General features: G+C 37.3%; 1 protein-coding gene and 1 non-coding gene across 4 annotated transcripts in view; one reads left to right on the forward strand and one right to left on the reverse strand.

The window, feature by feature from the left end:
• The window catches only part of PRRC2C (proline rich coiled-coil 2C), a 98,302-nt gene that overhangs the window by 15,814 nt on the left and 55,917 nt on the right, over positions 1 to 26,571 (reverse strand). For all 3 annotated transcript variants that reach the window (XM_060133283.1, XM_060133273.1, XM_060133293.1), the window contains exons 16-25: positions 23,686 to 25,938; positions 21,241 to 21,449; positions 17,001 to 17,155; positions 15,131 to 15,944; positions 14,399 to 14,484; positions 9,143 to 9,331; positions 8,752 to 9,003; positions 7,462 to 7,554; positions 4,280 to 4,381; positions 676 to 877 (exon numbers count right to left, since the gene is read on the reverse strand). In XM_060133283.1, coding sequence (XP_059989266.1) covers positions 676 to 877; positions 4,280 to 4,381; positions 7,462 to 7,554; positions 8,752 to 9,003; positions 9,143 to 9,331; positions 14,399 to 14,484; positions 15,131 to 15,944; positions 17,001 to 17,155; positions 21,241 to 21,449; positions 23,686 to 25,938 — 4,355 coding nt within the window. The remainder of the gene's footprint in view (positions 1 to 675; positions 878 to 4,279; positions 4,382 to 7,461; positions 7,555 to 8,751; positions 9,004 to 9,142; positions 9,332 to 14,398; positions 14,485 to 15,130; positions 15,945 to 17,000; positions 17,156 to 21,240; positions 21,450 to 23,685; positions 25,939 to 26,571) is intronic.
• TRNAE-UUC (transfer RNA glutamic acid (anticodon UUC)) lies at positions 23,530 to 23,602 on the forward strand. The gene has a single exon. It is a non-coding gene; the product is annotated as a tRNA-Glu (tRNA).

The following is a 26,571-nucleotide window of genomic DNA, read 5'->3' on the forward strand; positions in this document are numbered from 1 at the left end:
TAAGAATGATAAAGCCCCACATGAAATATAGTTCAATGAAAGGATTACACACTAGAGAAACATTTAAGAAAGAAAAACACCTTTTAACTTGGGATGCTGATGGACTTTCCTTTAAAAAACAAAAACAAAAACAAAACCCCGAAACTAATGGATATCATTTACTCAAATAACACAGACTGGAAATTCTCTACCTGTAACTCTTCCCCAGAAAATATGTTAAACCAACAGACTTAGGCCAAGAGCTCCTTCAAATTAGATACAGATCACACAAAACTTAAAAGCTTTGTGATTCTGTGTTATTTCCGAGTTGGTCTAATTAGCTCTATGAGTTAAATAATAAAAATTAAAAGGTGAAATTTACAGAAAAATTTAGAGGAACAAGACAGAAAATTTCCCACCAATTCCTTACCCGTATGTGTATTGGGAGTTGGGGTGGGAAGAAGAGAGGGTCAAGCGAAGTATTTTAGTAAGCCATCATTAAATATTTGCCAAATTAAAACTGGGAGAGGGCAAGAGAGGGGAGGGAGGGAAGAAGTTTATAAACCAGCTGATAATTATCTCATGTGCAATCTTCTGTCTTTTACAAATAATACTTTGAGGGATAGTAAACAGGAAAAGATCATAAGAAACTTTAAATAATTTAAGATATTTAAAGAAAAGGTACAAGACCTCTACCTGATAGTGAAGTTGTGGGAGTGACTGAAGCAACAGGAATCTGAGGCATCGATGCACTTGAGAATGAATTGTAATTAGCAGTGCTTGGTCCACTGGCACTACTGCTGACTCCACTTGCGATTGGAGGTGCTGTGGAAGTTACTGGAGATCCCTTTTCCCTAACATTTGGAGAATTTTCCCATGCCTTACGTGCAGACTCCATCTGCAACCAAATGAACATTTTTTAAAGCCAAAAAAAAAAAGAAAATCACTATGCTAACAAAACTAATACACATATATAAACAAATACATATACATAAATGTGTTCCAACTATAACCTTTCAAAAACCACATATAAAGATTAGGACCATAAGGCTTTCAAAGCTTTCATGTTCTCCTTTATCTCTACTCCTTTACTCAAATTGGAGGCAGTGGGCTTTAATTATGTCTCTATAGAGAACTTGTTGAAAGCTTTGGCAAACAGGTCAGTGAAATATAGTCACAGCTCTTGTATCATCTAAACCTGAGTCCCTATTCCTACCAGTGAATAAGGAAATGGAAATACCATGTCCCTTTAGGACTGACATAAGGCTCTGATTCTAGTAGGAAAGACACTAAAGGCCCTCCATTAAATAAATATCCATTCTCTCCAGTCTTTCTTTTTAAACCAACAGTTCTCAAATGGCAAGTGACAGGTACCTTTTGTTTGGCTGTTTTATGCTCAGTGTTTTAAAAGGCAGTGTAACCAGACAGGTTTTAGGCTTGGGTACAGTAGAAACACTTCTTGTTTCACCTCCAGACCCCATCAAGCATTTTGGGTTCTGACTGCCACCATTTGTCTTTGTGGCTGCTGGTTTTACCTGTAGGCTTAGTTTAATCTATCTAGAGCTATTCAACAGACAGACAAATGCAAGCCACATATAATTTTAAATTTTCTAGTAGCCACACTTTAAAAAATAAAAATAAAGAGGTAAAACTAATTTTGGTAACATATGTTATTCAACCCAATATATCTACAATAATAATTAAAACCTATAATCAATATAAACATTGAGATGTTTTAATTAAAAAAATTAACATTTCAGATCCACCATCTATTTAATTTTAAACTTACAGCACACACCTCAACTTGGATTAGCCACATTCAAGTGCTCAATAACTACATGTGGCTTGTGGATACTGAACTGGAGAGCACAGATGTAGATCCTCAACTATCCTGAGGCTCCTTGAACAGGAAAGGAACAAACAGAGAGATTCTGAAGTTTTTAGTTCTACTAGTCAAAATACTGAGCTGAGAGGAAAAATCTAAGATAACCTATAAAATTCAGCTGCAATGACTTACACCAGGGTACTTTTCACAAATAAGATTTAAAAATACCACTGTTGGGAAGTTTGTAGGTCTCTGAAGTACCAACTTTAAAAATTTCAACCTGATTTTAAGTATTTGAGAAGTATCACATATCTCCCTACTTTCCTGTTAAAACACACACTATATATAATATAACCTCTTCTTGATGGCTAATATCATTACTACAAATTCAAAACATAGGACACTTTTAGGTTTACTTGACTCTTTCCTTTTCCTCACAATCACCTTGCTGGTTTCAAATGTATTTTATTTTAAAACAAAAGTCTTAGGGGGTAAGAAACAAAAACAAAAAACCCCCACACCACCACTTAGCAAGTTAGACAAAATGCAATTTGCTTGTACAGTCTGAGATTTTATAGCTTAGAGCAATGTTATAGACTACAATGCCTTTACAACCAGTTTTGTTGTATGGGAAATACATAAATTATAGGTTATCAATCTTACATAATACTTAAGCCATATACAGTGGTTTCATTTCATTTCTTAAGCAGCATGAAAATTTAGATTCTAATTTTGGAAATTCAAGGAAACTAAAAAGTATAATTACTTAACTACATTCATTTTTCCTTTTGGCAAGTATACTGTTGACAATACCCATATAATAGAAATTTCCATACTTCATAAATTACTCAAATAAAGGTGTCCAAAAAAAAGTGAAAATAATTGACAAGGACCTACTGTATAGCACAGGGAACTCTACTCAACATTCTGTAATAACTTATATGGGAAAAGAATCTGAAAAAGAATGGATATATGTATAGGTATAACTGAATCACTTTGCTCGACACCCAAAACTAACAAAACATTGTAAATCAACTATACCCCAATATAAAATAAAAATTAAATTAAAAAAAAGTAAAAATAAACCAGAAAAAGCCTTAAGCTAATACAATTTAATTTAAATTTACTTTAATTCAAATGCATATTATTTCTTTTTGGGGTGTTAAAAACATTAAGTGAAAGGCAATGAGGAAAGGCTTTCTGAAGAATCAACAACTGGCCTGAAGAATAATTAATGATGATATTGTATTTGCTTATGCGAAATGAGACTGCCTTAAGCAGAATAACGGTAAAAACCACATGTAAGATATAGTATGAAACACAGGTTAAGACAGTCATTCAGGTGGAAAAACAACAAAAAAGGCTGAGTAGGAACTGGCAGTAAACAGTAAGAACTGGGTAAAGATGGAGATGACACAAAGCAGAAGCGGTTGTCTTGTAAAATCTTATAGTCTCAAACTTGTATTTAAGCAGCTTCTTAAAAAGAAGTTGGGGGTATTAAAAAAAAGTTGGGGGGGGGCAAGGGGACAAGTGGTCAGGAGGCTGGAGAATCAAACAGAAAGAGTCTAGAAATAAACACTGGTCACATTATTAAAAAAAACTTAGTTACTCCCTCTCCTGAAGATCATCAAAAAGATTCACTGGCAACCAGTGTAGCATTAGAAAGCCCTGCTACAGTAGAGGATAAATACTTGCCCAGGTTATGAAACTAAACAAACAGCACCAAAGAGATAAATAAATGCAGTTAAAAAAAAAATCCTCACTTAATTCCACATCTGTACTTTTTAACCACTGACTAATCTTGAGGTGAACAACTGATTTAAAATACTCTCAAATAACTCAATTGTAAAAAAAAGTATTAGTAACATAGCTCAAAATTATAAGAATAGGAGATTTAAAAAAAAAAAGCCTAAACTTCTTGACATCAAAAAACATGTGTTGTGTAAAACTCTTTTGGACCGTTACTCAAAAATTATCCAACAAAAATCAAATCAAAATCACTTGTATTAATCTAATCAATTACATCTTCATAAAATATTCTTAATTACATTACATTCATTCAATTCACACATGACTTAGAGGAAAGACAGAAAATTAGCATTCTTACCATTATTAGTACTTAGGATAAAAAAACATGCAACACCAAGTTAGTTGTTTTCTATACAACTTATGTATCCAATAACTATTAAGATCTCTAAGAGGAACTCAGTACAAACATGAAATATAAAATGCTCTCCTGTATTTTTAAGACAAAATTCACAAGCATAATACGCCTCACTTTAAATATGAGGATATCAAGTCACTGCTATGTGGTATTAGAAACGAATACAATTTTAAGGTATAATTTGACATCATTTCTTCAGCTTAGTGTTGCTGCTTTTCACACAAAACTAGTAAAAATACCAAGAGTATTGTTAACTTATGTCCCCTTGCATGCAATAATCAAGGACCTTTAGAAATGGATGTAGTACATACCTTGAAGGTGAGGCTGAAAGTAGTGGGAGGAACTGAAGTTAGGCTGGAGCTCTGTTGTATAGTCTCCCTCTTAGGGAGGGGGAGGGTGTTGGGCAGGGGCACCTGAAAAGGTAGGCAACACATATTATAATCTAACTAAGTCTGCTACAAAAGCCCCATTAAAGATAATGCTAATGTATTCTAAGGCTATTTTCATCAGAGCCAAGAGGAATATTTGACTGCTTAGTTACACTGTATTTATAGTAACTGATAATTCTGGACATCTTAGATAAAACTTCTGAGAAGAAATACTATCTGCTTATTTATGCATAAATTGACAGAAAAAGAATCTGTCGCAAACACAAGGTAAAAACTCAAAGGTCATGCTTCCTATATTTTAATATATATACAAAACACCTGGGGGTGTTGTTAAATGCAGATTCTGATTCACTTGGCCTGGGGAAGGCCTGAAATTCTGCCTTTCAAACAAGCTCCCAGGTGATGCTGATGCTACTGGTCCCTGGACCATACGCTGTATAGCAAAGCTCTAAGTAATATAATTTCCACCATTTACAGGGCCCACAGGTTCTATGAGAAGCATTTAACATGATAGGGTAAGTATAAGAAATTATTCTCTTTACAGCAACCTAGTCAACTTATAACTAGATTCAAGAACAAAAGTAATGTTGAGAGGAAAATATATAGTATCACCCCCACCTCATTACACTAACCAAATTGCTTTGCTATAGTAAGACATGATTATGGCAAGTACTGTTAGAAACTTGAAGATACTAGAAATTCACTACTCATATCTCTTTTCTTCCTCTAAGTCTCTGGATCTTGAGAGTTTATTATGTACTACTATATGATTGATTTGTACTACTACATGATGGTTCAGTCAGTTGTTTAAACACAATGACTGAGTTGTTGGGGGGGGTTTAAGATAATCACTTTGTGGTACTATGGACAATCTAATGGAGATTACTTTATAAATCTTTAAAATAGCTGTGCCATAATAATCAAAACACCACCTGCATTTAAATCTTCAAGACATTCAAGATTCCAAACAATTGTAATATAAGGTACTACAACCAATAAATATTAGCTAAGATCCTTAAAAAGTGCGTTAAGCCTCGGGAAATAAGGCTTTTTTTCAGTTTAATTTTAATTTTTAATTTTTTGGCCACGCCAGATAGCTTGTGGGATCCTAGTTCCCCAACCAGGGATCAAACCCGTGCTCCCTGCAATGGAAGTGCAGAGTCCCAACCACTGGACCACCAGGGAATTCCCCAGTTTAATTTTTAAAAAGACAAAAGTTCTATGCATAAAATGGAGCCCCCAGACTAATGAATTAGAAAGGGACATTTCAAAAGGTCCTAAAATTTTTTCCCATGTAGGACGTTTGTTTTTAACACTACGTTAAGCTCAGAATCACCACCAAACTTGGCACAAATAAGCAACACTGTGAAATCATTCCAAACTTATCACCTTTTATAATGCTCCCTGACCCAAACTGATCTTGTTTTCAAATATACTCTGGATACACTGCTAAAAATCAAATATAGACTATTTACTTAAACCCAAGACTGGGCGTCTTCCCTTCAGTAGTCCTCTGTGTACAAGTCACTATGTTAATTAGCCTTGCAGATTAGACAGAAACCATTAAAATGCTAATATGGATATTTTCAATGAGTTTTAAGGGTTCTGAGAATAATGATCTTCCCTTCCATATTCATATTTTATAAATTGTATTTTTAGAAAAGAGTTGTTTGGCAGAAAGCATCATATACTTTCTGGAAAAGGTAACATACTCTACATTTTTCTAAAGTGAGAAAAGACAGCATGATTCAAGTATAATTAAACCTTACTGAAATGTTACTAATTCAATATTTGAGAATCCATGTAGTGACATCAGGAAGTAAATTGACAGAAAGTCTTTCTGCCCTTCCCAAGTTTTCTATTACTTGCTATAAGAGGTTAAATAAACCTTTCTCCAAAAGGTCAGGGGAAGAGGATTTGGCATATGAAGTGAAGCTTCATAACATAAGTTGGACAAATTACATTAATCAGTTCCAAAAGTGTTCTCTTATCACAAAGAGAAAATGTGTGTCTTCCTCCTTTCTCTCCTTTTTCCTTCAGCTGGACTACAAAAGTTGGATTAAATGATCCCTAATGCATCTCACCTAAAAGTCTATATACCTGATGCTAGAGAGAAAAACAGAAAACATGGGAAAGACATTGTAATAAAAGATAATTGAGATTTTTATTCTAAAATAATAGAGTTAAAGCTTTTTAAGAGATCTTTAAATATATCTGTAAAGGTTATTTTTTTAAAAGAAGCCTTTGTTTAATATAGAAGGCTATATTTAAAAAAGAGACCAGATGAATTTCCACCATACCTGCTCTCCAAAACAAGAGCCATACACGTAACTTCTAAAATGCTCTTCTTCTTCCATGGGAGGTTACCTAACTTTTTTTTGGCTCACAATTTTTCACCTGTCAGTTAGTGAACTAGGCCAAATACTGGACTTTACTGGTTTTTAACAGTCTTGAATTATAACATGGTTGCTTTGGGATACTAGAGCTAAATTTACATAACTTACTGTCATCTTTTAACACATTTTTGAACGGAGACATATTACGGCCACAGGCGTTAGTTTCTGCAAAAATCCCCTGGTCCATAATGTGTTAATAGAGCATTTAAGGCTATATGAAGATATACATTATAGCTCAATCTTCACAAGAGGAATGAAGTTGTTAACGTTCAGTATAATTTAAATTCAAAAAGAAACACATAAATCTTTGGTAATAATCTAATTGTCTTTTTAAGTGAATGACCTTTCACTGCATTATAAAAAGGTGTCATTTAAGAACAAAATTACCAACCAAATAAATGCCGAATCTGTAGAATGTGAAAGCTAAGAACAAAAATTCTTACCAAACCAGGTTAATAGGATTAGTACTTATGAAACCAAGCCTCAGCATCACAAGCCTGTATATTAAACATAAAGCTGATGACTTTCAGGGGAAAAGCAACAACTCAGCTTTGACTATTTCCCCTAATTATATTACAGTGCTCCTAAATACAAACTTACTATCAACTTTTTCCCTAAGAAGAGTTAAATATTGGTTATAAAGTGTGTATTAGATAACAATAGCCAGGTTCCTATTCAAACTTGCCACATCTCAGGTTGATTACTTACATTATTAACCAAAGTATCCTCCATCTTTGCATTATTAGTAGCCACAGTGTTAGGCAGAGAGGAAGAAGGTGTAGTATAGTCTGTTACAGACTCCTGTGGAGTGGTAATAGAAAAAAATACGTTTTAAACTGAATTAAAGAGTCACTTTCTAATAACAGCCTAACAGTTGTAAAGTTGTTTGGAAGAAAGCAGGAGAGAAGAGCAGATCTTAAGACTCAAATCTTAAAGACCAAAAGTGGGATAAAACAAACATGGACCTACCACATTCCAACCACTGCTGGGGTCCTATACATTTAAAAAATATACTGTATAGTACTAGGAGGTTGTCAACAGTGTCAAATAGTTATTTCTATGGATTTCTAAAAGAACTCTGTGTGGTTCTTATACTCAATCTATAGCTTACTTTCAACTATTGATTTTTTATTTTCTTCAAAATAAAACATGGATAAACGAATGTCAAGATCTTAGTTGTCACAATTAATTAGGTTTTAGGATAAACTCCTTGTTTATCATCATGAATCTCTTCTTTAAACATGGCAGAGTTAGATCACACAAGCTTTTCACTTCTATGCACTGAGTTGTATGGCAATTAAAAAGAGAAAAATATTCAAGTAATACGAAAGACTCCATCTACCTTTCTTCTCCATGAATACATGTTCCGGAGTGAACACCAAATGGCAGATATAAATTTGCTACTCCCACAAGTGTCAGTCCCCATAAAGTCACTCAGTGTATCTTGCCTTAATGACTATTTCTAAAGATATGCATCTTTCATTCAATGTAGTTCCTAAATGCAAGTCAACCATTCCTCTGGTGCTCAACCAATGAAACATGATCTGTTCCAACCCTGAAAGAAAACTGGCTATACTGGAGTTACTAAAAGTTTATCTTTTAGTTTATCTTTCCTGACTTCAGAATCTCACTAGTGTGCAAGATAAGGAGGGGTCCACTGTAACTCCATTAACAAAATAAAAAGTAATATAGAGCAATTCTTTCAAAGTCTATAAACACGCTGAAAAGCATTCTAATCTTCGGTAAATATTTTTTCACTTTGAACTACTCAATAGTCCAGAATTAAGTTGCCATAGAAAAATAATTTACTGTAAGGAATTTCTTTAGATCACATATGCATACCATGAAATAAAATCTTCTCTGTAAGAAATAATAACCCTTATAAGCTATAGAATTATATGCCTCAAGAAAAAAAAAAAGTATTTTGTTGTTGCTTTCCCCATTCATTTTAGACGTGATTTGCATCAACTGAACTGGTAATCATTGCACATTGCTTACCTTCACGTTAGTGCCATATTCTGGGGACGATACTGAGATCATTGTTCCTATTTCAGTAGACATTTCTGAAACTGCTTTGGTTTCCTTTGTTGCCACAGGATCTGTACTTCTGACTGTAGCAGGGCTTGATTTCTCTTGTCCTTCCGGCTCCACCTGTTGGGCATCTTTTACTTTTCTATTTTTTAATGAACGTTCCTTTCCAATAGGACCAGGTTTATGTTCTTTGTTTTCTACTGGACTCAAATCTGGAAGCTAAATTCAATGTTTATGACAAAAACACATCATGATCAAAGACATTCATTGAAAACTAATCCAATTTTGAAACTTATTTATTCTCCTTAAGTGTTAGTGGCTTTCATACAATTATATCTGGAACATGAACTATATTTACCTTCTGGGCTTTGATAGGGCCTGCCCGTGGCTGCTTCTGCCGTTGTTCTTTAGGTTCAGATATTTTGTCAGTAGTTTTTTCCGAAAGCACAGGAACAATTTCATTTTCACCCCCGTTTGAAGCTGGAGCACCAAACTGAATTGTGTCAATTCCAATTTCAACTCCACTTTCTTGACTATTCTTTGTTCCCTAGTAAGAGAACATTTAAAAACTTGCTTCAGATGTGAGAGAGTGGCATGGACATATATACACTACCAAATGTAAAACAGCTAGCTAGTAGTGGGAAGCAGCCACATAGCACAGGGAGATCAGCTCTGTGCTTTGTTACCATCTAGAGGGGTGGGATAGGGAGGGTGGGAGGGAGAAGCAAGCAGGAGAAGGTATGGAGATATATGTTTATGTATAGCTGATTCACTTTGTTATACAGCAGAAACTAACACACCATTGTAAAGCAATTATACTCCAATAAAGATATTAAAAAAAAACCCCTCTGGTTTTATAATGATAAAAACTTTAAAAAAATACTTGCTTCAAAGCAGAATTCAAATTTGAATGATTTATGTAATAGCACACATTTTAAAAGTACAATAGAAGGTCTGAAGCAATCTACATCCAGCTGAGATTAACTGACCTTGGTTTATGTTTTAGGAGAACACTCCCTTAACCCTACTGATTTGTATTAGAAAACAACAGATAAAATAAAAACTAGGACAAGACTTAAGTTTTAAAGTCCTGGCTTTAAGTGCCCTGGGTTGAAGGGCAAATCACAGCCTCAAGTTAAAACAAATGTAAAACATCATTTAAAACAAATGTAAAACAAATACAGAAAGGCACCACCAGCAAGAGATAAAGGAATGAATTAATGGAGCAGAAAAAAGATAGGAATTCCAGTGTCACCCACTTTTGCTTTGAAAATAAAATGAATTAATACACATGAAAGTACTTCGTGATTGGTAATGGCGTGCACACACATCAGAAATTCATTCATCAATTAAACTGCTACTTTATGTAATACCTTCTTTGTGCTAGGCGCTGATCCAGGCAGACACTACCTATCTAACTTGCATTATAATGGATGAAGAAAATAAACAACTAAAAAGTTAGATAAGGGATATGCAAAAATTAAAATATGGTTAAACCACTTAGAAAAAGGCCCTAGGAGGTCATACTGAAACTGAATCTAAACTATAGGATTAGTGGAAGGTGTTTCTGGCAGAGCAAACATCTAGTGTAAAGGTCAGGAATTAAAAAAAAAAAAAAAAAAAAAACCTAGTGAGGCTGGAACACAGCAGGTATTAGGAACAGTGGCAGAAGATGGACAAGCAGAAGGTTAGATGACATGGGGTTTTGTAAGCCTGAGGATGTTTATAACAATGTCCCCCAGTGGACATTCAAAACCACAGATAGTACTCAACAGTGCACATACTGTGTTTTTTTCCCTATACATACACACTGATGATAAAGTTTAATTTACAAATTAAGCACAGTAAGAGAACAGCCAAATTGCCAGTCACACTATTTTTGCGCTTTGGGGCCACTATTAAGTTACGTTAAGGGTTATGTGAACACAAACACACCAAAACGACCAACTTGATAACCAAGATGGCTACTAAATGACTAATGGGTGGGTGGGAACACTGGATTTCATGACGCTATTATTCAGAAGGGTGTGCACAATTTAAAACTTATGAACTGTTTTTTCCTGGAATTTTCCATTTAATATTTTCAGGCTGTGGTTGACTGCAGTTAACTGAAACCACAAAAACTGTACTTAACCTTTTCATGGAAGAACAAACAAAAAGACAAAACTAGGGACAAAGTTAAACTTCAGGCCTTGGTCTTATAATCATATCACTATTTCATATCATTTTTGGTACCCCTGAATTAAGTGTGGCAATTACTGTGTAAGGTTATTGTTATATTTATCAGTATAACAATGTCAACAGTAGGAATAAGGCATGTCATTCAGATCTATTTTTAATATCTGAACATTCACTTTCAACTACAAACAGTACTGATATAACTTAGAATAAACATCTCTGTTTTAGTCAATGTTGAAATTTTCTAGTCAGTTCAATATAAATGTACAATTAATCTTAGAAGAGAGAATGGTGCAGTACTTAATAACTGAAAGCTCTTGATTTTATGTACAAAACAATTAAGAACTTATAAATAGTTAAATGAATAGGAATATAGTTAATGGGACTAGTTAAAATAGTTAATGGGACTTAGAGAACGTTAGACAATATTATATTCTTTGAAACAAAAAATGTCTATAAAATATAGATAAGACAAGGAGAGATGATAAAATCATTCTATCCAGAAAATATAAAGAACATAAAGAGGATGAAGAAAAATATGCATGAGAAAAATGAGATACCAACAAAATATCCTGGTGCTCCAAGAGGCTGAAGAAGAATGTAAGCATCCTTCTAGTATTATCAACTTGTAGTGGAATGTCTACAACAAAAATCTTGCAGCTGAGAGACTATGGTCCCTGTACTTTAATGTCAACTTAAAAACCTGGACCAAACATTTTAATAAAATTATTAAACCAGTACACTCATCCAAAACAAAGAAAAGAAACTTTCTACTCCATCCTTCTCATTAGTAATGAAAAATCAACTTTCTATACAAGAAATGTTCTAATTAATCATAATGTCAAAACAAATAGGCAGAGGAAAAACGATTAAACTGGGCATCTCAGATACAGAATCCAGTGATTCTTAATTCTATTTTTACAAAGAGTTCTCTGTAGAACTTAAAAAAATCAAAACAGATGATGAGGCCTACTCCAGACCTAAGTCAGAAAGCTGAACTGGGGGTAGGGAACAATAGGAAGACTTCCCTGAAAGGAAAAAAGAAGAAAAACAAAATCTCTTAACTGTATCTTCCTTGACATTTCTCTGCTCCCCTTTTATGGCAAAACTACTCTAGGTTCTCTACACAGTCAGCCTTGCCTCAGCATCCATGGGCTCCACTGCCCCTGGATTAAAAAAACCAAAAAAACACCCGAGAAAGTTCCAAAAAGTGAAACTTGAATTTGCTGCACACCGGCAACTACTTACATAGCGTTTACATCGTATTAGGTATTACAAGTAATCTAGAGATAAATATATGCAAACACCGTGCCATTTTATACAAGAGACTTGAGCATCATTCGACTCTGGTATCCGTGGGGGATCTTAGAACCAATCCCGCTGCGATACTGAGGGACGACTGTACTCATCTTTTCTCCCATTTTCTCTTAAATTCACACTAACCAGGCTTTTGCACCAAGTGCTCCACCAACATTTTTTTTGTCAAAGTCACCAGTGACCTCCACATTGTTAATGCCAACTGTCAATTCTCAGGGTCTGTCTTACTTGACTTTCCAGCAGCATTTGACACACTTGATTTATCCCTCTTTAAACTCATCTTTCATTTGGATTCCAGGACACTTTTCTCATCACTTAACTTCTCCATCTCCCGCAACTCCCTGAGTTGGGACTCGGTTTTTGTTTCTCTTCTCTTTTTCTAACTACTTTTATAACTCATTCTCCCTTCGTGACCTCAACCAACGTCATCACTTAAGCACCATCTAATGACTTACAAATTTATGTAGTCAAACTAGACTATCTTCTCTGAACTACAAATTCTTTTTTTTTTTTTGTGGTACGCGGGCCTCTCATTGCTGTGGCCTCTCCCGCCGCAGAGCACAGGCTCTGGACATGCAGGCCCAGCGGCCATGGCCTACGGGCCTAGCCGCTGCGTGGCATGTGGGATCCTCCCAGACCGGGGCACAAACCAGTGTCCGCCACATCGGCAGGCGGACTCCCAACCACTGTGCCACCACGGAAGCCCTACAAATTCTTATATTCAACTACCTACTTGACATTTCCACTTAGATGTGTAATAAACATCTTAAATCTAACAAGTTCAAAACTGAATTCCCTGATCTTCTTCCCCAATGATGATTCATTTTACAGCTTCCCAATCTCAACTGATGGGAACTCTATCCCTTTTGTTGCTCAAGTCAAAAGCTTTGGAGATAACTGACTCCCTTTTCTCACATATCACATTTAATTCATCAGTAAATTTATGAGCTCTATCTTCAAATACCCAGAAACCAACCATTTCTGATCACTTTTAATGTCACTTCCCTGGTTTAAGCTATCATCATTTGATTATTGCAACAGCATCTTACCATCTATTCTTTGCTCCCACAGACTGTTCTTAACAGACTACTTAGAATAGTCTTTTAAAAAGTCAGATGCTGTCACTCTTTTTCTCAAAACTATCTACTGTCTTCCTACCATGCCCGAAGTCCCTACCGGATCCTCCACCTATTATCTTTCCAACCTCATCTGTTCTCTTTTCATCCCTACTTCAATCCAGCCATATGGACCTCTTCAAACACACCAGGCATGCTCCTGTGTTAGGATTTTGTATTTACTATTCTCTGAACCAGGAATTCACTTTTCCTCAGACAACTGAATAGCATGCTCTCTTACCTCCTTCAAGTCTTTAATTCAAGTGTCACCTAAGTAGTCTTTTCTGGCCACCCTATTTTAAGCTGTCTCCACACCGCCTGGGAAATTCCTTATACACCTTCCTTGCTTTTGCTTTTCTCCTCAGCACTGATCACCATTTAACATTCTATGTGTTATTTATTGTTGGTTCTCCCCAACTACAATGGAAGCCCCATGAGCACAGGGTTTTTATTCTGTTTTCACACCACCACCCACTTTTTCTAAGGCCACAGGTTAGGACAGTGCCTGATACCATCACAAGTGCTCAATAAATGTTTGTTCAATGAATGAAGAATTGCTGGCCTAAATAGTCAATTACCAATACTGCGTGTTTGAGAAATTACGTTAGAACAACCTCCCGGAAACTCTGCTTCTAGGTAATTATACTGATTATTCAAACGTGCTTATCATTAAAAACATAGAACAGTCCAGAAAATAGTAATTGCACTTATACTCTGTGTCACAAAGCTAGAACTTTTAAAATGTTAACCTTAATATGTCTAAAGGTGAGAAGCAGCTTATAACTGTTGAGATTCAGTAACATTAACATCACTTGGGAACTTATAAGAAATGTACTCAGGCCTTAGCCCAGAACTAATGAATCAGAAACTCTGGGCATGGGTCCCAGCAATCTACTTTAATAAGCTCTCCAGGTGATTCTGATGCATGCCAAAGTTTGAAAAACTGTTTTAAGGAAACTCTGCCACACTAACCCCACAAAAGCCATTATTAAGTCTGTTCCTACCTCTGATGAAGTAGCTGATCCAAATGATGTTAGGGGCTTATTCCATGCACTGACTGAAGGTGGCTGCGGTGGACTAATGGGACCTACTGAGAAGGAGAAGCCACAGGAAATATGACCATTAAAATTTAGAGGCTAATAATCTTTAATCCATTTAACCCTTTCTTTTTTTTTTTTTTTTTTTTTTTTGCGGTACGCGGGCCTCTCACTGTTGTGGCCTCTCCCGTTGCGGAGCACAGGCTCCGGACGCACAGGCTCAGTGGCCGTGGCTCACGGGCCCAGCCGCTCCGCGGCATGTGGGATCTTCCCAGACCGGGGCACGAACCTGTGTCCCCTGCATCGGCAGGCGGACTCTCAACCACTGCGCCACCAGGGAAGCCCTTAACCCTTTCTTTTAATGGTAGCTAGATAATAAAACAATGACTTTTCACATGGTATATAATACTTAAAGAGATTCTTGCATACCAAAATAAATATTATCTCCTCCAAAACATTGTACCATTGTTTTATCAACACAAAGTTGTGTCCATAAAATATGGCTGTTAAAAATATAACACACTTGTCTTAGAAACAAAGGTGTTAAGAAAGGAAGCTAAGAAAAGATTACTGTTACTGCTTCCTACTGACAAAAAAGAAATGCCTAGGAAAAAACATACTGAGTATATAAATAAAATTGAAAACAAACCCCCAATTCCCATGCCATATCCCACCCCTCACTTCCTGTTGCACACTTACATTTCTTAGAGATGTCATTCAACACAGCTGGTGGGGCCACCTTGTTATCCCATAATTCAGTTGTAAGAGTGCCATGTGACTGTGGGGTCTGGATGGGTTTTCCTGTGGCTACATAATCTGTGCCATTAGGTGTCTGAGCTGAAGGCAGTCTAATTGAAGGAGGTGGCTGTTTTGAAGACTGTGTTGTAGTCTGTAGTGGACTCTGGACTGGTTTGTGAGTCTGTCCCTGAGTCTGGGCTGGGGCAGTAGGGGCTGGGACTGAGACTTGGACTAGGGCAGGGGTTGGGGCTGGGATTGAGGCAGGGACAGTCGGGGCTGAGGTGGGGGCAGCTGGGGCTGAGGTGGCTGGAGGTGGAGCTGAAGCTGGTGATAGAGCTGAAGCAAGGATAGGAATTGAGGCTGAGGCAAGGATGGGGACAGAGGCTGGGGTGGAAGCAGAGGCAAGGATTGGGGTTGGAGCTGGAGCTGGAGAAGAGGCTGTGGCTGTAGTTGAGGTGGAGGCTGGAACTGGAGCTGAGGCTGAGGCTAAGGTTGGGAGTGGAGCTGAGGTGGAGGTAAAGACTGGGACTGCAGATGGGGCTGGAACTGGAGCCGAGGGTGACGCTAAAACTGGAGCTGGGGTTGAGGCTGGAACTGGAGCTGAGGTTGTGGCTGAACCTGGAGCTGAGGCTGAACCTGGACCTGGAGCTGAGGCTAGAGCCAAAGCTGGAAGCTGTGCTTGCTGGGTTCCCGTAGCCTGTTTTTTGGCAAATCTTGGCGGGAGCTTAGAAGTCTGACTTCTTCCTTTTTCATTTGCATTCTTTTTATTCCAGACCTTAAAAAATTTGCAGGAATCATTTGTGTCAGTAACACAGCTGAAAGTAATAGTTCATACACAGACATTCCAACAAAGCTATCTACTGCTAATTTAGCTCCTTTACTTTACAAAATAGCTACTTGATAGAATAAAAACATCAAGGTTGCCAATGAGATTTTAAATTACAAGATGCTATAGGGGAAAAAAGACAAATATGTATTATATATTCTTGACATACAGGTCCACAATCTCTTTTCCACTATTCTGAAGTTAAAGAAATTAAGGAAATTCGCACTAAATTCATTTGGCAGCAAAATCTGACCCCACCTGACAAAAAATTACTGACTTCACTCAACTCATGTTTGCCACAGAAGCATTAATCCTGGGAGTGTTGCTAGGTATTATGCTATATAAAATACGCACCAATGTATCTTCCTAAACAATAATAACAAATAAATGACTTCTGAAAATATCTAGTCCCAAGAATTATATCCAATTAAACTCAATATTACCAACCACATAGGATTTTTACAGTGTTTCCTGCTTTTAAGCCTCTCACCTGTTAGGGCTCTTTATCGGTATGACCTATGTGCTCTATTTATTTTTATCCTCTGTCAGCATTTAGTAAAATGGGTATTGGGTTGATCTAAAGGAAATAATGTATCATGATTCATACTATGTATTTCAAAGAACTAATTTAGATTACAACAGAAACTTGTATAGGTCAAGAATCTGCAAGTTATTAGAGATCATGGCAGCTGTATTCATTAAGTTTCCAAGATGATTTAAAATTAACCCTAACTCTGCAATGAAGTATGATGGGGCAAATAAGATATATTTTGAAATAAAGTAAAGATGGTCTTCTCTAAGGCAAATGGTGAGCTAGTGATTACATTCTACTTAAAATTTACCTCATTCTGGTTAAAAAGTTTAAAGTTGTGAAAAATCAGGTCATTCTCAAAACTTGAATAATAACTGCAGCCCTGACCTTATAGGTAGACAGAAACCTTGACCATTTCCTAGTATATTTTGGGCAACAATCTAAATAACTAGTAACAAATTGAAACGCTATACCTGAATGATTTGTTCTTCCTTCTTTCGGCGTTCTTCATCCTGTAAACGTTTCTGTTGTTTTTTGGATACAACTTCAGTAAAACCATCATCATTCAAATTTGACTGGGGGTCTTCAACTACTGTTACTTCAGGATGGTCATCAATTATAACAACACCTACAGATATACAAAAAGATTTAAAATGATATTTTTTTGCAACTGAAAAGATAAATAGAAATGTTTAGTCCAGTAGTGATTAAAAAATAAAAGATATGGCAAAGATCTAGTTCTCATAACTCATAGTATATAAGTCATTTCCCACACCATAAAATGGCCATTTAGCAGCAAAATTTGAAAAGATTTCATAGCTATATGAAAAAATTTCATAAACAGGTTAAAAGTCCTGAGACTATCTACTTTGAATGATATATTATACATCCTTTTTTCTTAAGCAATATAGTGGTAGTGCCTTGTTTTTTAAAATAAAAATCAAGGGCTTCCCTGGTGGCACAGTGGTTAAGAATCCGCCTGCCAATGCAGGGGACACAGGTTCGAGACCTGGTTCGGGAAGATCCCACATGCCGTGGAGCAACAAAACCTGTGCTCCACAACTACTGAGCCTGCGCTCTAGAGCCCGTGAGCCACAGCTACTGAAGCCCGGGCACCTAGAGCCCGTGCTCCGCAACAAGACAAACCACCGCAATGGGAAGCCCACGCACCACAACAAAGAGTAGCCTCCGCTCTCCGTAACTAGAGAAAGCCCGCATGCAGCAACGAAGACCCAACGCAACCAAAAATAAATAAATTTATAAAAAAAAAAAAGAAAGAAAAATCAAAATTGTCTTATCGTAGTCAAATCACTTAAACTCTACCTCTCCCAGCCTCAAGATGTGTGCTGTGCTATTAAAGATCTACATAGTACTTTATCTCATTTGCATCTAACCATTCTAAGAGGTGGGTATTACTATTGTTTCCCCTTTTCAAAGGATGTATGTAATAAGCTCTGAGAGGCTGATGTGCTAACAACGCGGTGTTGAACAACTAAGCTGGTCTTATAATTCTTAATGCCTCTAGTTTACGTAGACTATTGTCTATAATGTGGAGCTGTTAAAAACCATGAAATACATGTTAAAGTTCCATGTGAATGTAAAGTGGCATAGATGTACATACATCATAATAACCCAGTGGAAGAATAATTCAAGATATACTTTCAACTCATTCTCTAACAATTATTCTGGCTATCTTGTTAAATTATTCTAGGGCTTCCCTGGTGGCGCAGTGGTTGAGAGTCCGCCTGCCGATGCGGGGGACGCGGGTTCGTGCCCCGGTCCGGGAGGATCCCACATGCCGCGGAGCGGCTGGGCCCGTGAGCCATGGCCGCTGAGCCTGCGCGTCCGGAGCCTGTGCTCCGCGACGGGAGAGGCCAAAACGGTGAGAGGCCCCCCGTACAGCAAAAAAAAAAAAAAAAATTCTATATTCCAGTGAGTATAAGAAATCTAGATCCATTAACTAATACTTAGAAGAAAAATAAAAATAGTCCAGGTGATGTGATTTTGGGTTGTAGGCATAATGTTTGCACAATAAATATAAGAAAAGGGTGAGGCAATTCAAATAAATTATTTTAATTTTGCAAATATAAATATATAATATGTTCTGATCGGGAAACACATAATAAAAATAGATACTCGCTTGGGAATGATACATATACAATTCAGAATGGTGATAACTTGCGGGGCCTGGCAAGAGAATATGACCATGGAGTGGATCATAGAGAATCTACTGGCAAACAGTTCCTTTTAAATAGCTAAAAATTTGCATTTATAGAAACACTGACAGGGAAACAAAAAATAAATACTAAGACTGGCTTTCACTCTTTATAAACCTATTACTGTTACTGTTTTTCTAATAAAAGTTTAATTTCAAAGGAAAAAGCCAATTGATTCTGATTTATCTATGACGCTTCTACTTGTGTTCTAAATCCTTTAAGAAATTAACTGTGTATAACACAACACTGTAAAGCAATTATACTCCAATAAAGATGTCAAAAGAAAAAAAAAGAAATTAACTGTGTAAAATGGGAGCATATGCTCATCTCAATGCAAGGTTTTAGTCCAACATTTCTAAGGATGTCATGCACTCCAGTATTTCAGACTTGTGAAGAGACCTCTTCATAATTCTAAATTCATCTCGGGTTTTCACTTAAACTAAAAAGTGTGTGTGTTTAAAGCTCATCTTCATAGTCATGTCATCACTCATTATTATTTTTTTTTGCGGTACGCGGGCCTCTCATTTGTGGCCTCTCCCGCTGTGGGGCACAGGCTCCAGACGTGCAGGCTCAGCAGCCATGGCTCACGGGCCTAGCCGCTCCGCGGCATGTGGGATCCTCCCGGACCAGGGCACGAATCCGTGTCCCCTGCATCGGCAGGCGGACTCCCAACCACTGCGCCACCAGGGAAGCCCCATCACTCATTATTTTAATTTTCTTGCCTAAGGGCTCCGTTAGAAACCTTTTGAATAGTTCACTCAATTACATGAAGCATTTACGGACATGTGAACAATACTTTGTTCTCAACACCCTGTTCTTGCCTGGTGCTTTGCAACGTTTTGGGCTAATGGGACATTATTAGGAAGACCATTTTTAGGAAATTATAGAACATTTTTAGGAAAAGAACCTAAAGATGACTCTTAAAATTAACTTCAACAAGTTAAAACTAATAGCTCAATTTCCATTATCAATTCAGAAATAATTTGACTTCTTACCTTTTTATATTGTGTTAATCCAATAATATAATACTTTGCAAAATTTCTACTCCAGAAGTTGTTTGGAAAAAGAGAAACTAGTAAACAAATATTTGAGAAGTCTGCCATGTTCTGTGGACTTTTGTAATCTTCACTTGTCATTTTCCAAATGTAGTGTTTAGATGGATGTTAATCTCTTCTCATGGACCACAATAAGATTAGCATCCAAGCTTCCTATGGATTTACTTTAATCGCCCTCTCTAAATCAGAACTTTCCAACTTTAGCAGTATTAACATTTTGCGCTAGCTGTCCTGTGCAGGGTAGGATGTTTAGCAGCATTCCTGGCCTATACCCACTAAGATGTCAGCAGCATCCGGCCACCAGTTTTGACACAAAAAATATCTCCAGAGATTGCCAAATGCAGAACCATCCCTGTTAAGAACCACAGTTCTAAAAATTCTTAAAACGTGCAATTAAGATAAGTTTATTTCTTTCCCATGTGAATCCTAAAATGGTAGTCTAGAATTAGCTCTCAAAAGTTTGCGTGCATTGGAATCACCTGGAGAACTTGTTAAAACACAGATTGCTTCACGCTCCAAGAGTTTCTAATACAGCAGGTCTGGGGTAGGGCCCAAGATTCTGTATTTCTCACAAATTTCCAAGTGATGTTGATGGTCTGAGGACCACGCTTTGAGAACCGCTGGTCTAGAAATAATAATGCCAAAGTCCTGGGCCCAAATCAAATTTAGTATGTATAAATAAGTATTAACTAGATGAAAGAAAACTCTCATCTACATCTCTAATACTGATATAACAAAAGTACCTAACCCAAGTTTCCCATTACTACTATCTGGTCTTAACTTAGTAAATCTCTCAATCTTATTCAGTATTTCCAGCTTAAGTCTCATCTGAATGAATGGCAAATAGCACATTTTTACATGTATCAATATAAGTGTCTACTCATAGAGATTCCTTGTTAACTTCTTCATCAAATATCTCCTTCTTGCTGTGTTGTCCTTCATATTTGATATCCTATCACTCTGTGGCTTTCTGAAAGCATTTATCCATAGCAACACTACCTCCCATCCTATTATTTATTCTCTATTTATCGTATCTTAGATGCCAATTTTATCAAGGTCATAACTCACTGAGGTTAATATTTCTTTCCTTTCAGACACAGAATATGTACAGATATAACTAAGCACCTTCACATTTGGTTTTCTGTGCTTCCCCACACCTGTCTAGCAAGGTAGCGTGGTTAATTTCCTCCTTTTTTTTTTTTTTTAAAGAAGAACAGTGAAACTCTGTGGATTATCTTTAACAAGAATTTTATCAAGCACTCAAGCCTATGCTAAAAGCTGGTGTTATTTCAGTTAAAGCTATACCGGTGATTCATAACCAGTCTCTATCTCTACCTTGAAGTCCAACTCTTTCTTTTTTGATGACTTCTTTATTTACAGTATCTATTTAAATGTAACAAATAGATAAACAGATAGATATATAAAAGGGACCTGAGACGCACTTGCATAGTTGTTGAGATCAAACTGTGATAGTGCATCCACTTTCTCTTTGGGTTTTTTAGGGCCTGGTTTGGGCTCTTCTCTTTTTTTCCCAGTAGAATCTTTGGAGTTCTTTTGTCCTGTACCATTAGGGGCTCCTTCCTGGTGGTGTGCAGAGCTGCCATTGACAGGATCAGCACCAGCTGTGCCTGCCGACTGGTCATCAAATGGCCTACAAAATAATAATTTGAGATTTTATTACTACCTCTACATATCCGAACAAAAGAAAAATGCTCTTAGTGGCAGTTTCTAAAGTTCAATCTAAGAAGAAATAACAGTGGGATAGAAGACCCTAACTCTAAAACCAACAAGCTTTAGTGACTTTGGTTGGGTACAACTTCACTAAGATGGAGCTTCCCAGTAAAGGAGATAAGACAAGCTCCTTAGGATTCTTTCCAGCAATTAAATTCTAGAATTCTAATTATCCTCTGAAGGTTCTTATCGTGTCTATTCTTACTGTGTCTATCATGTGATAAATGAGCTATCAACATTGTTTACAGCAGAAAATTTCTGTGATCCAAGCTAGTCCCAAGTATTCACTAGTGGATCTTCTCCACAAGAGGGCAGCATATGAAAATGTCTTTTTAAAGAATTCTATGCTTATACTACAAGTATGTTTTTTTTTTAAAAGTTCAATCAGATTTATATACATGTAAACATTTTAAAAACCAGTTTTAATATGGAAACGATTCACGTCACAAAACCAAAGGTATTTCTACAGGGTTTTTTTTTTACCTAACAGATTCTTTTCTTGGGTTCATTTTATAAAAACTTCATGAAAATACACCATGAAAAATGGCCTTACCAATTCATTTCCAGCTCAGTCTATAGTATTACTCAAGATAAAAGCTTAACAAGAGTCTGACAAAAAGCATGACCTCAAGCAGGTGAAGAATGAATTCATTTCTTCTAAATGGGACTCTTGCAAAACATTCATTTCACTACAGCCAGTAACTGCTATTTCTGCAGGTTCAAAGTTGTTATCATCTACATAGCACAAAAGTCTTGCTAAGTAGTTGAGATCTACAGTGCATACAAATCTGATCAATTTTTCCCTTGAGTATTATTACTTGAAATTCTAATAGTTTGGTTACAGTCAACAACTATTGATACGTTGTTATTTTAACTTATATGTTATCCTATTCTTTTGACTTTTAAAGGGAGATTTAAATTCTGTGTTAAGCAGGTACTCAAACACAACTGGTAGTAGTATTTCCCTGGAACTTCGTCTAAATTATCAGAAAGCAAAAATATTTTCGCTGACTGGTATAGTAACCTGAAATGCTAAGTGTCAGTAACTAACCAATGCAGATTAAGATACTTTGCCTGAATAAATTTCCTACCAGCTCAGGCTGCAAATCTGGGAATTGGTTTTAAAAAAAAAGAACAAACGGGCAGGCCATAATAATAGTTGCTTACTATATACCAGGTGTTACATTAAGTGTTTCACAAATATCATGTCACTAAATCTTCACACATTTTTATAAGTACTATTACTTTCTCCCCCTTTTACTGGTGAGGAAGCAGAGTTTATACCACTAGTAAATACCAGAGTCTAGATTTAAAACTAGGAATAACGCTACTTTATAATGTTTCCTAATACTAAACATAATAATAATAATTTACTATAACCAACATTTTAATATTTAAAAAAACAGACGAAGTTTAGCATAGCTGAGAAAAATTCTTTTAAAAACACCACCAATGACATGGTATTTATGTTACTGGTGGCCTTGGTGGTTGGGCAGGACTTTGCTTTCTAGGCCTCTCTCTAAGCTGGATCATTTATTGTAGGTTTGCAACTTGAGTGAGGAATATAATTTATCCTTAACTTTCAACATTCACTCTCTAGAAACCAGTACAGAGTGACTGTATATGGTTACAACATATTAATTTAAGTCCCAGAGGACACCTGTGAGCACCAGTTTTCCAAAGAGAAACCAAGAAAGAAAGGCAGGCTGCTCATCATCAGTAAGATGATTTACCAAATGGAAGACACTGTATAGGTCCTGCCCTAGGTGTGTAGATTTTCCCAAACCTACAAATTCCTAACAGGACTCTTTTGGGAAATGTAACGTAACAACAGGCAGACTCCTGAGACACACTAACCTCTTTCTCAAGCACCCTTACACTTTTAGAATAGAAAAAAATTCTAGGAGAAGAATGTCTTGGCCCTCTATAGACTAGTTCCTTTGCACAGTTCAACCAAGAAGTATACTTTTAGCTTCGCTAAAGGTACAAAACTAGGGAATTCCCTGGTGGTCCAGTGGTTAGGACTCTGTGCTTTCACTGCCGAGGGCCCAGGTTCAATCCCTGGTCAGGGAACTAAGATCCCACAAGCCGCATGGCGGCCAAAAAAAAAAAAAGAGAAGTTGCGTAAGTAATTATATCTAACACAAAATACTCACCCTCGTTTTCCACTTTTTGATGGTGGGCCACTTCTTCTTTCATTCCTAGGACCTGAGAAATTCCTTCCGGATTTGGGTGGACCATTGTTGCCACGCCGATTCTGGCGATCTATGCCAGGTCTCTGACTAGAAAAACTTCTCTTTGCTATTTCCCTTTTTGGAGGTAAAACATTCTCTCCAGCCTTCACAACCACTTGTGCATTCAAATCAGCATTTTTTTTTTCATCCCTTTCACGCCTCTCATTGAAATCACTGCTTTCAGAAGCTGTTTCCCATTCTTCATTTGCCTGATCTGAAGAGTTCTGATTAGATAAGTCTGGTGTCTTATTTCCAGAAACATCCCCTGCAGTATTAACTGGTTCTTGAACCACATTACTAACTGTGCCATTTGTGGGCACTGCCACCTCATTGGTTTTTGAAGCAGCCTCCCTCTCTCTTAGCCGTCTAAATCGGGGAGGTTTATCTTGCCTCGGTGGTCGGGTAGGACGCTGCCTTCGGGGCCTCTCTCTAGCTGGGTCAAATTTTCGCTCAAATTTTGGAGGCCGTTTATCTGCTGGCATAGGAATAAACTGCTCATGTCTTCTTGGTGGCTCTCCATCATCTGGTTTAGGAGCTTCTGCCTGCCTTGGGTTCCACTGATTGTCCCGATAAGCAGGTCTTCGTAAAGTGGAAGGGCGTGACGGGCGACCTCCAGGATCCCTTCCACCACGTCTGAATGTTCCCCCTCTGCCTCGCCTTGTAGGCTCTCCTTTAGGAAGGAAGCCTGGTTTAGATTTATCATCATCCCTTACAAAAGGTTTTTCTAGAGGTCTACTATCTATTCGGACATGATTTTCAGGCTTGAAAGAAGATGGAGGCTTTACAGGTTTTTTGTTTTCAGACCGTTCCTCTCTTTTGGGAAGTTTACCTTTGCTTAAACTATCCTTGTCACTTGCACTTTCATGAATTTCACTGTCCGTGTCAGTCTCTGAACCTCGCTGTCTTCTTCTTTTGGGAACTACTTCAAAATCAGAGCTCTCACTTCGTGTTTCACTTTCTTCTCGCTGTCTGAGGGGCCCTGGGGGCACATGCTCTGCTCGTGGCTTACTGTCTCTATACTGAGGATAGTCTCGAGTGTGTCCTCTACCACCCCGGCCACGCCCTCCATAAGAGCCTCTATAGCTTCGCCCCCTGGAGTAATATTCACCTCGGCCTCGACCTCTGTACCCTTGATCTGGAAACCAATCTCTATCTCTAGCTTCTTTCCAATAGGCCCTAGGGGGTAAAGCTGATTCTTTCTTAGCGGTTGGTCTTAAATCTGGTCGAGACCTCTCTGTAACAAGGTCTTTGCTGATGACTTTCTCAGGTTGCTTTTCTTCCTTGACTGTTGGTGCTGGGACAGTTTGCTGGTTTACAGTTTTAGCTGCAGGCTCTACCTCAACACTACTTACAGGTTCCAAAGGCTTCTCAGTATCCTGAGGTGGCTTTTGCACCAAAGTTGAAGGTGAAGTTTCTACTGAAGGAAATTTCTCTGGTTCTGGTTGAGGTGGCAGTGGAACCGACTGTGGCTGAAGCGGTGTTACAGGTGGTGGGGGTGGAGGAAGAGGCTCTTTCTTTTCTGTCTTTTCAGGTTTTGCCATTTTTTCGGTGACCTTTTCTCCCTTTTCTCCTTCTTTCTCCTTCCTTTGCTCTCGTTCTTCTTTCATATCTCTAAGTATAGGTTTTTTAATAGGACCTGATCTTCTCACAGGCCTATCATTACCTTCTTCTCTTCTGTTGGAGCTAGGCCTTGGGCCCCAACGAGTTTCCGATTTAGATTTATACAGTTTTTCAGGTTTTGGTCCTTCAGAAGATCGTATAAAGCCCTCTTTTTTTGGTTTTTCCTCTGACCTTTCTGCTGGTTCTTTTGAATCAATGCATCTGCTAGTTACTTTAGGAATGCTTGCAGATGGCTCATTTCTCTGCTCCTCTGATTTTTGAGTATGGTTAGATCCATGGGAAACACTTCTTTTCCGGGCAGGCTGACTTTCTCCAGCTGAAATTCGCTCTTCTTGAGTGGATACAGTCTTTTGATCAGGTACATCAAAACAAGCAGGCTGATTATTTGTGTCAGTATGATGAGGTCTAATGTCTTCCACTGATCTGCTTAAAAACTTCTGTACTTCTGTCTCACTTGATTCTCTGACAAAGTCTGCTTTTGAATGAGCCTCTAACTGACTATGTTCTACTGGATAAGCAGCAGTTATCTGTTCCTGATCCAATGGGGCTTCAGGCCTATGATAAGGAGAATTCAAAGAAATAACAGCCATCAAGGCAAAAATCTTTCTCACAGGTACATGTACAGCAAAATAACCCCTCTAATTTAAAAAGAAAAAAATGGATTCTAATCATAAAGAGCTTTATATGTCTCTATAAAAAGTTTAGTGCAACATTATTCATAATAGCCAACAGATAGAAACAACCTAAATGCCTACCGACAGATGAATGGCTTAAGAAAATGTGGTAAATGCATACAATAGAATGTTGTTTAGTATTAAAAAAAGAAAGAAAATCCTGCTATATGCTATGTCATGGATGAGGACATTACACTAAGTGAAATAAACCAGTCACAGAAGGACAAATACTGCATGATTCCACTTATATATACTATATAATGTAATCAAACTCATCCACACAGAAGGCGATTGCCAGGGACTAAGAGGAAGGCGGAAATGAGTATGATTAAATGGGTAAAAAATTTCAGTTGTGCAAGATTAAAAAGTTCTAGAGATCTGTTGTACAACATTATGCTTATACTACACACTTAAAATTCTGATAGGAGGGCAGATATGCTATGTTTCTACCCCCACAATTAAAAACAAATGAAGCTCATTCCTTAAGAGGAAGTTTAGACCATGCTGATGTGAA

The sequence above is a fragment of the Lagenorhynchus albirostris genome, chromosome 2 (genome assembly GCF_949774975.1).
Source record: "Lagenorhynchus albirostris chromosome 2, mLagAlb1.1, whole genome shotgun sequence".
NCBI classification, from domain to species: domain Eukaryota; kingdom Metazoa; phylum Chordata; class Mammalia; order Artiodactyla; family Delphinidae; genus Lagenorhynchus; species Lagenorhynchus albirostris.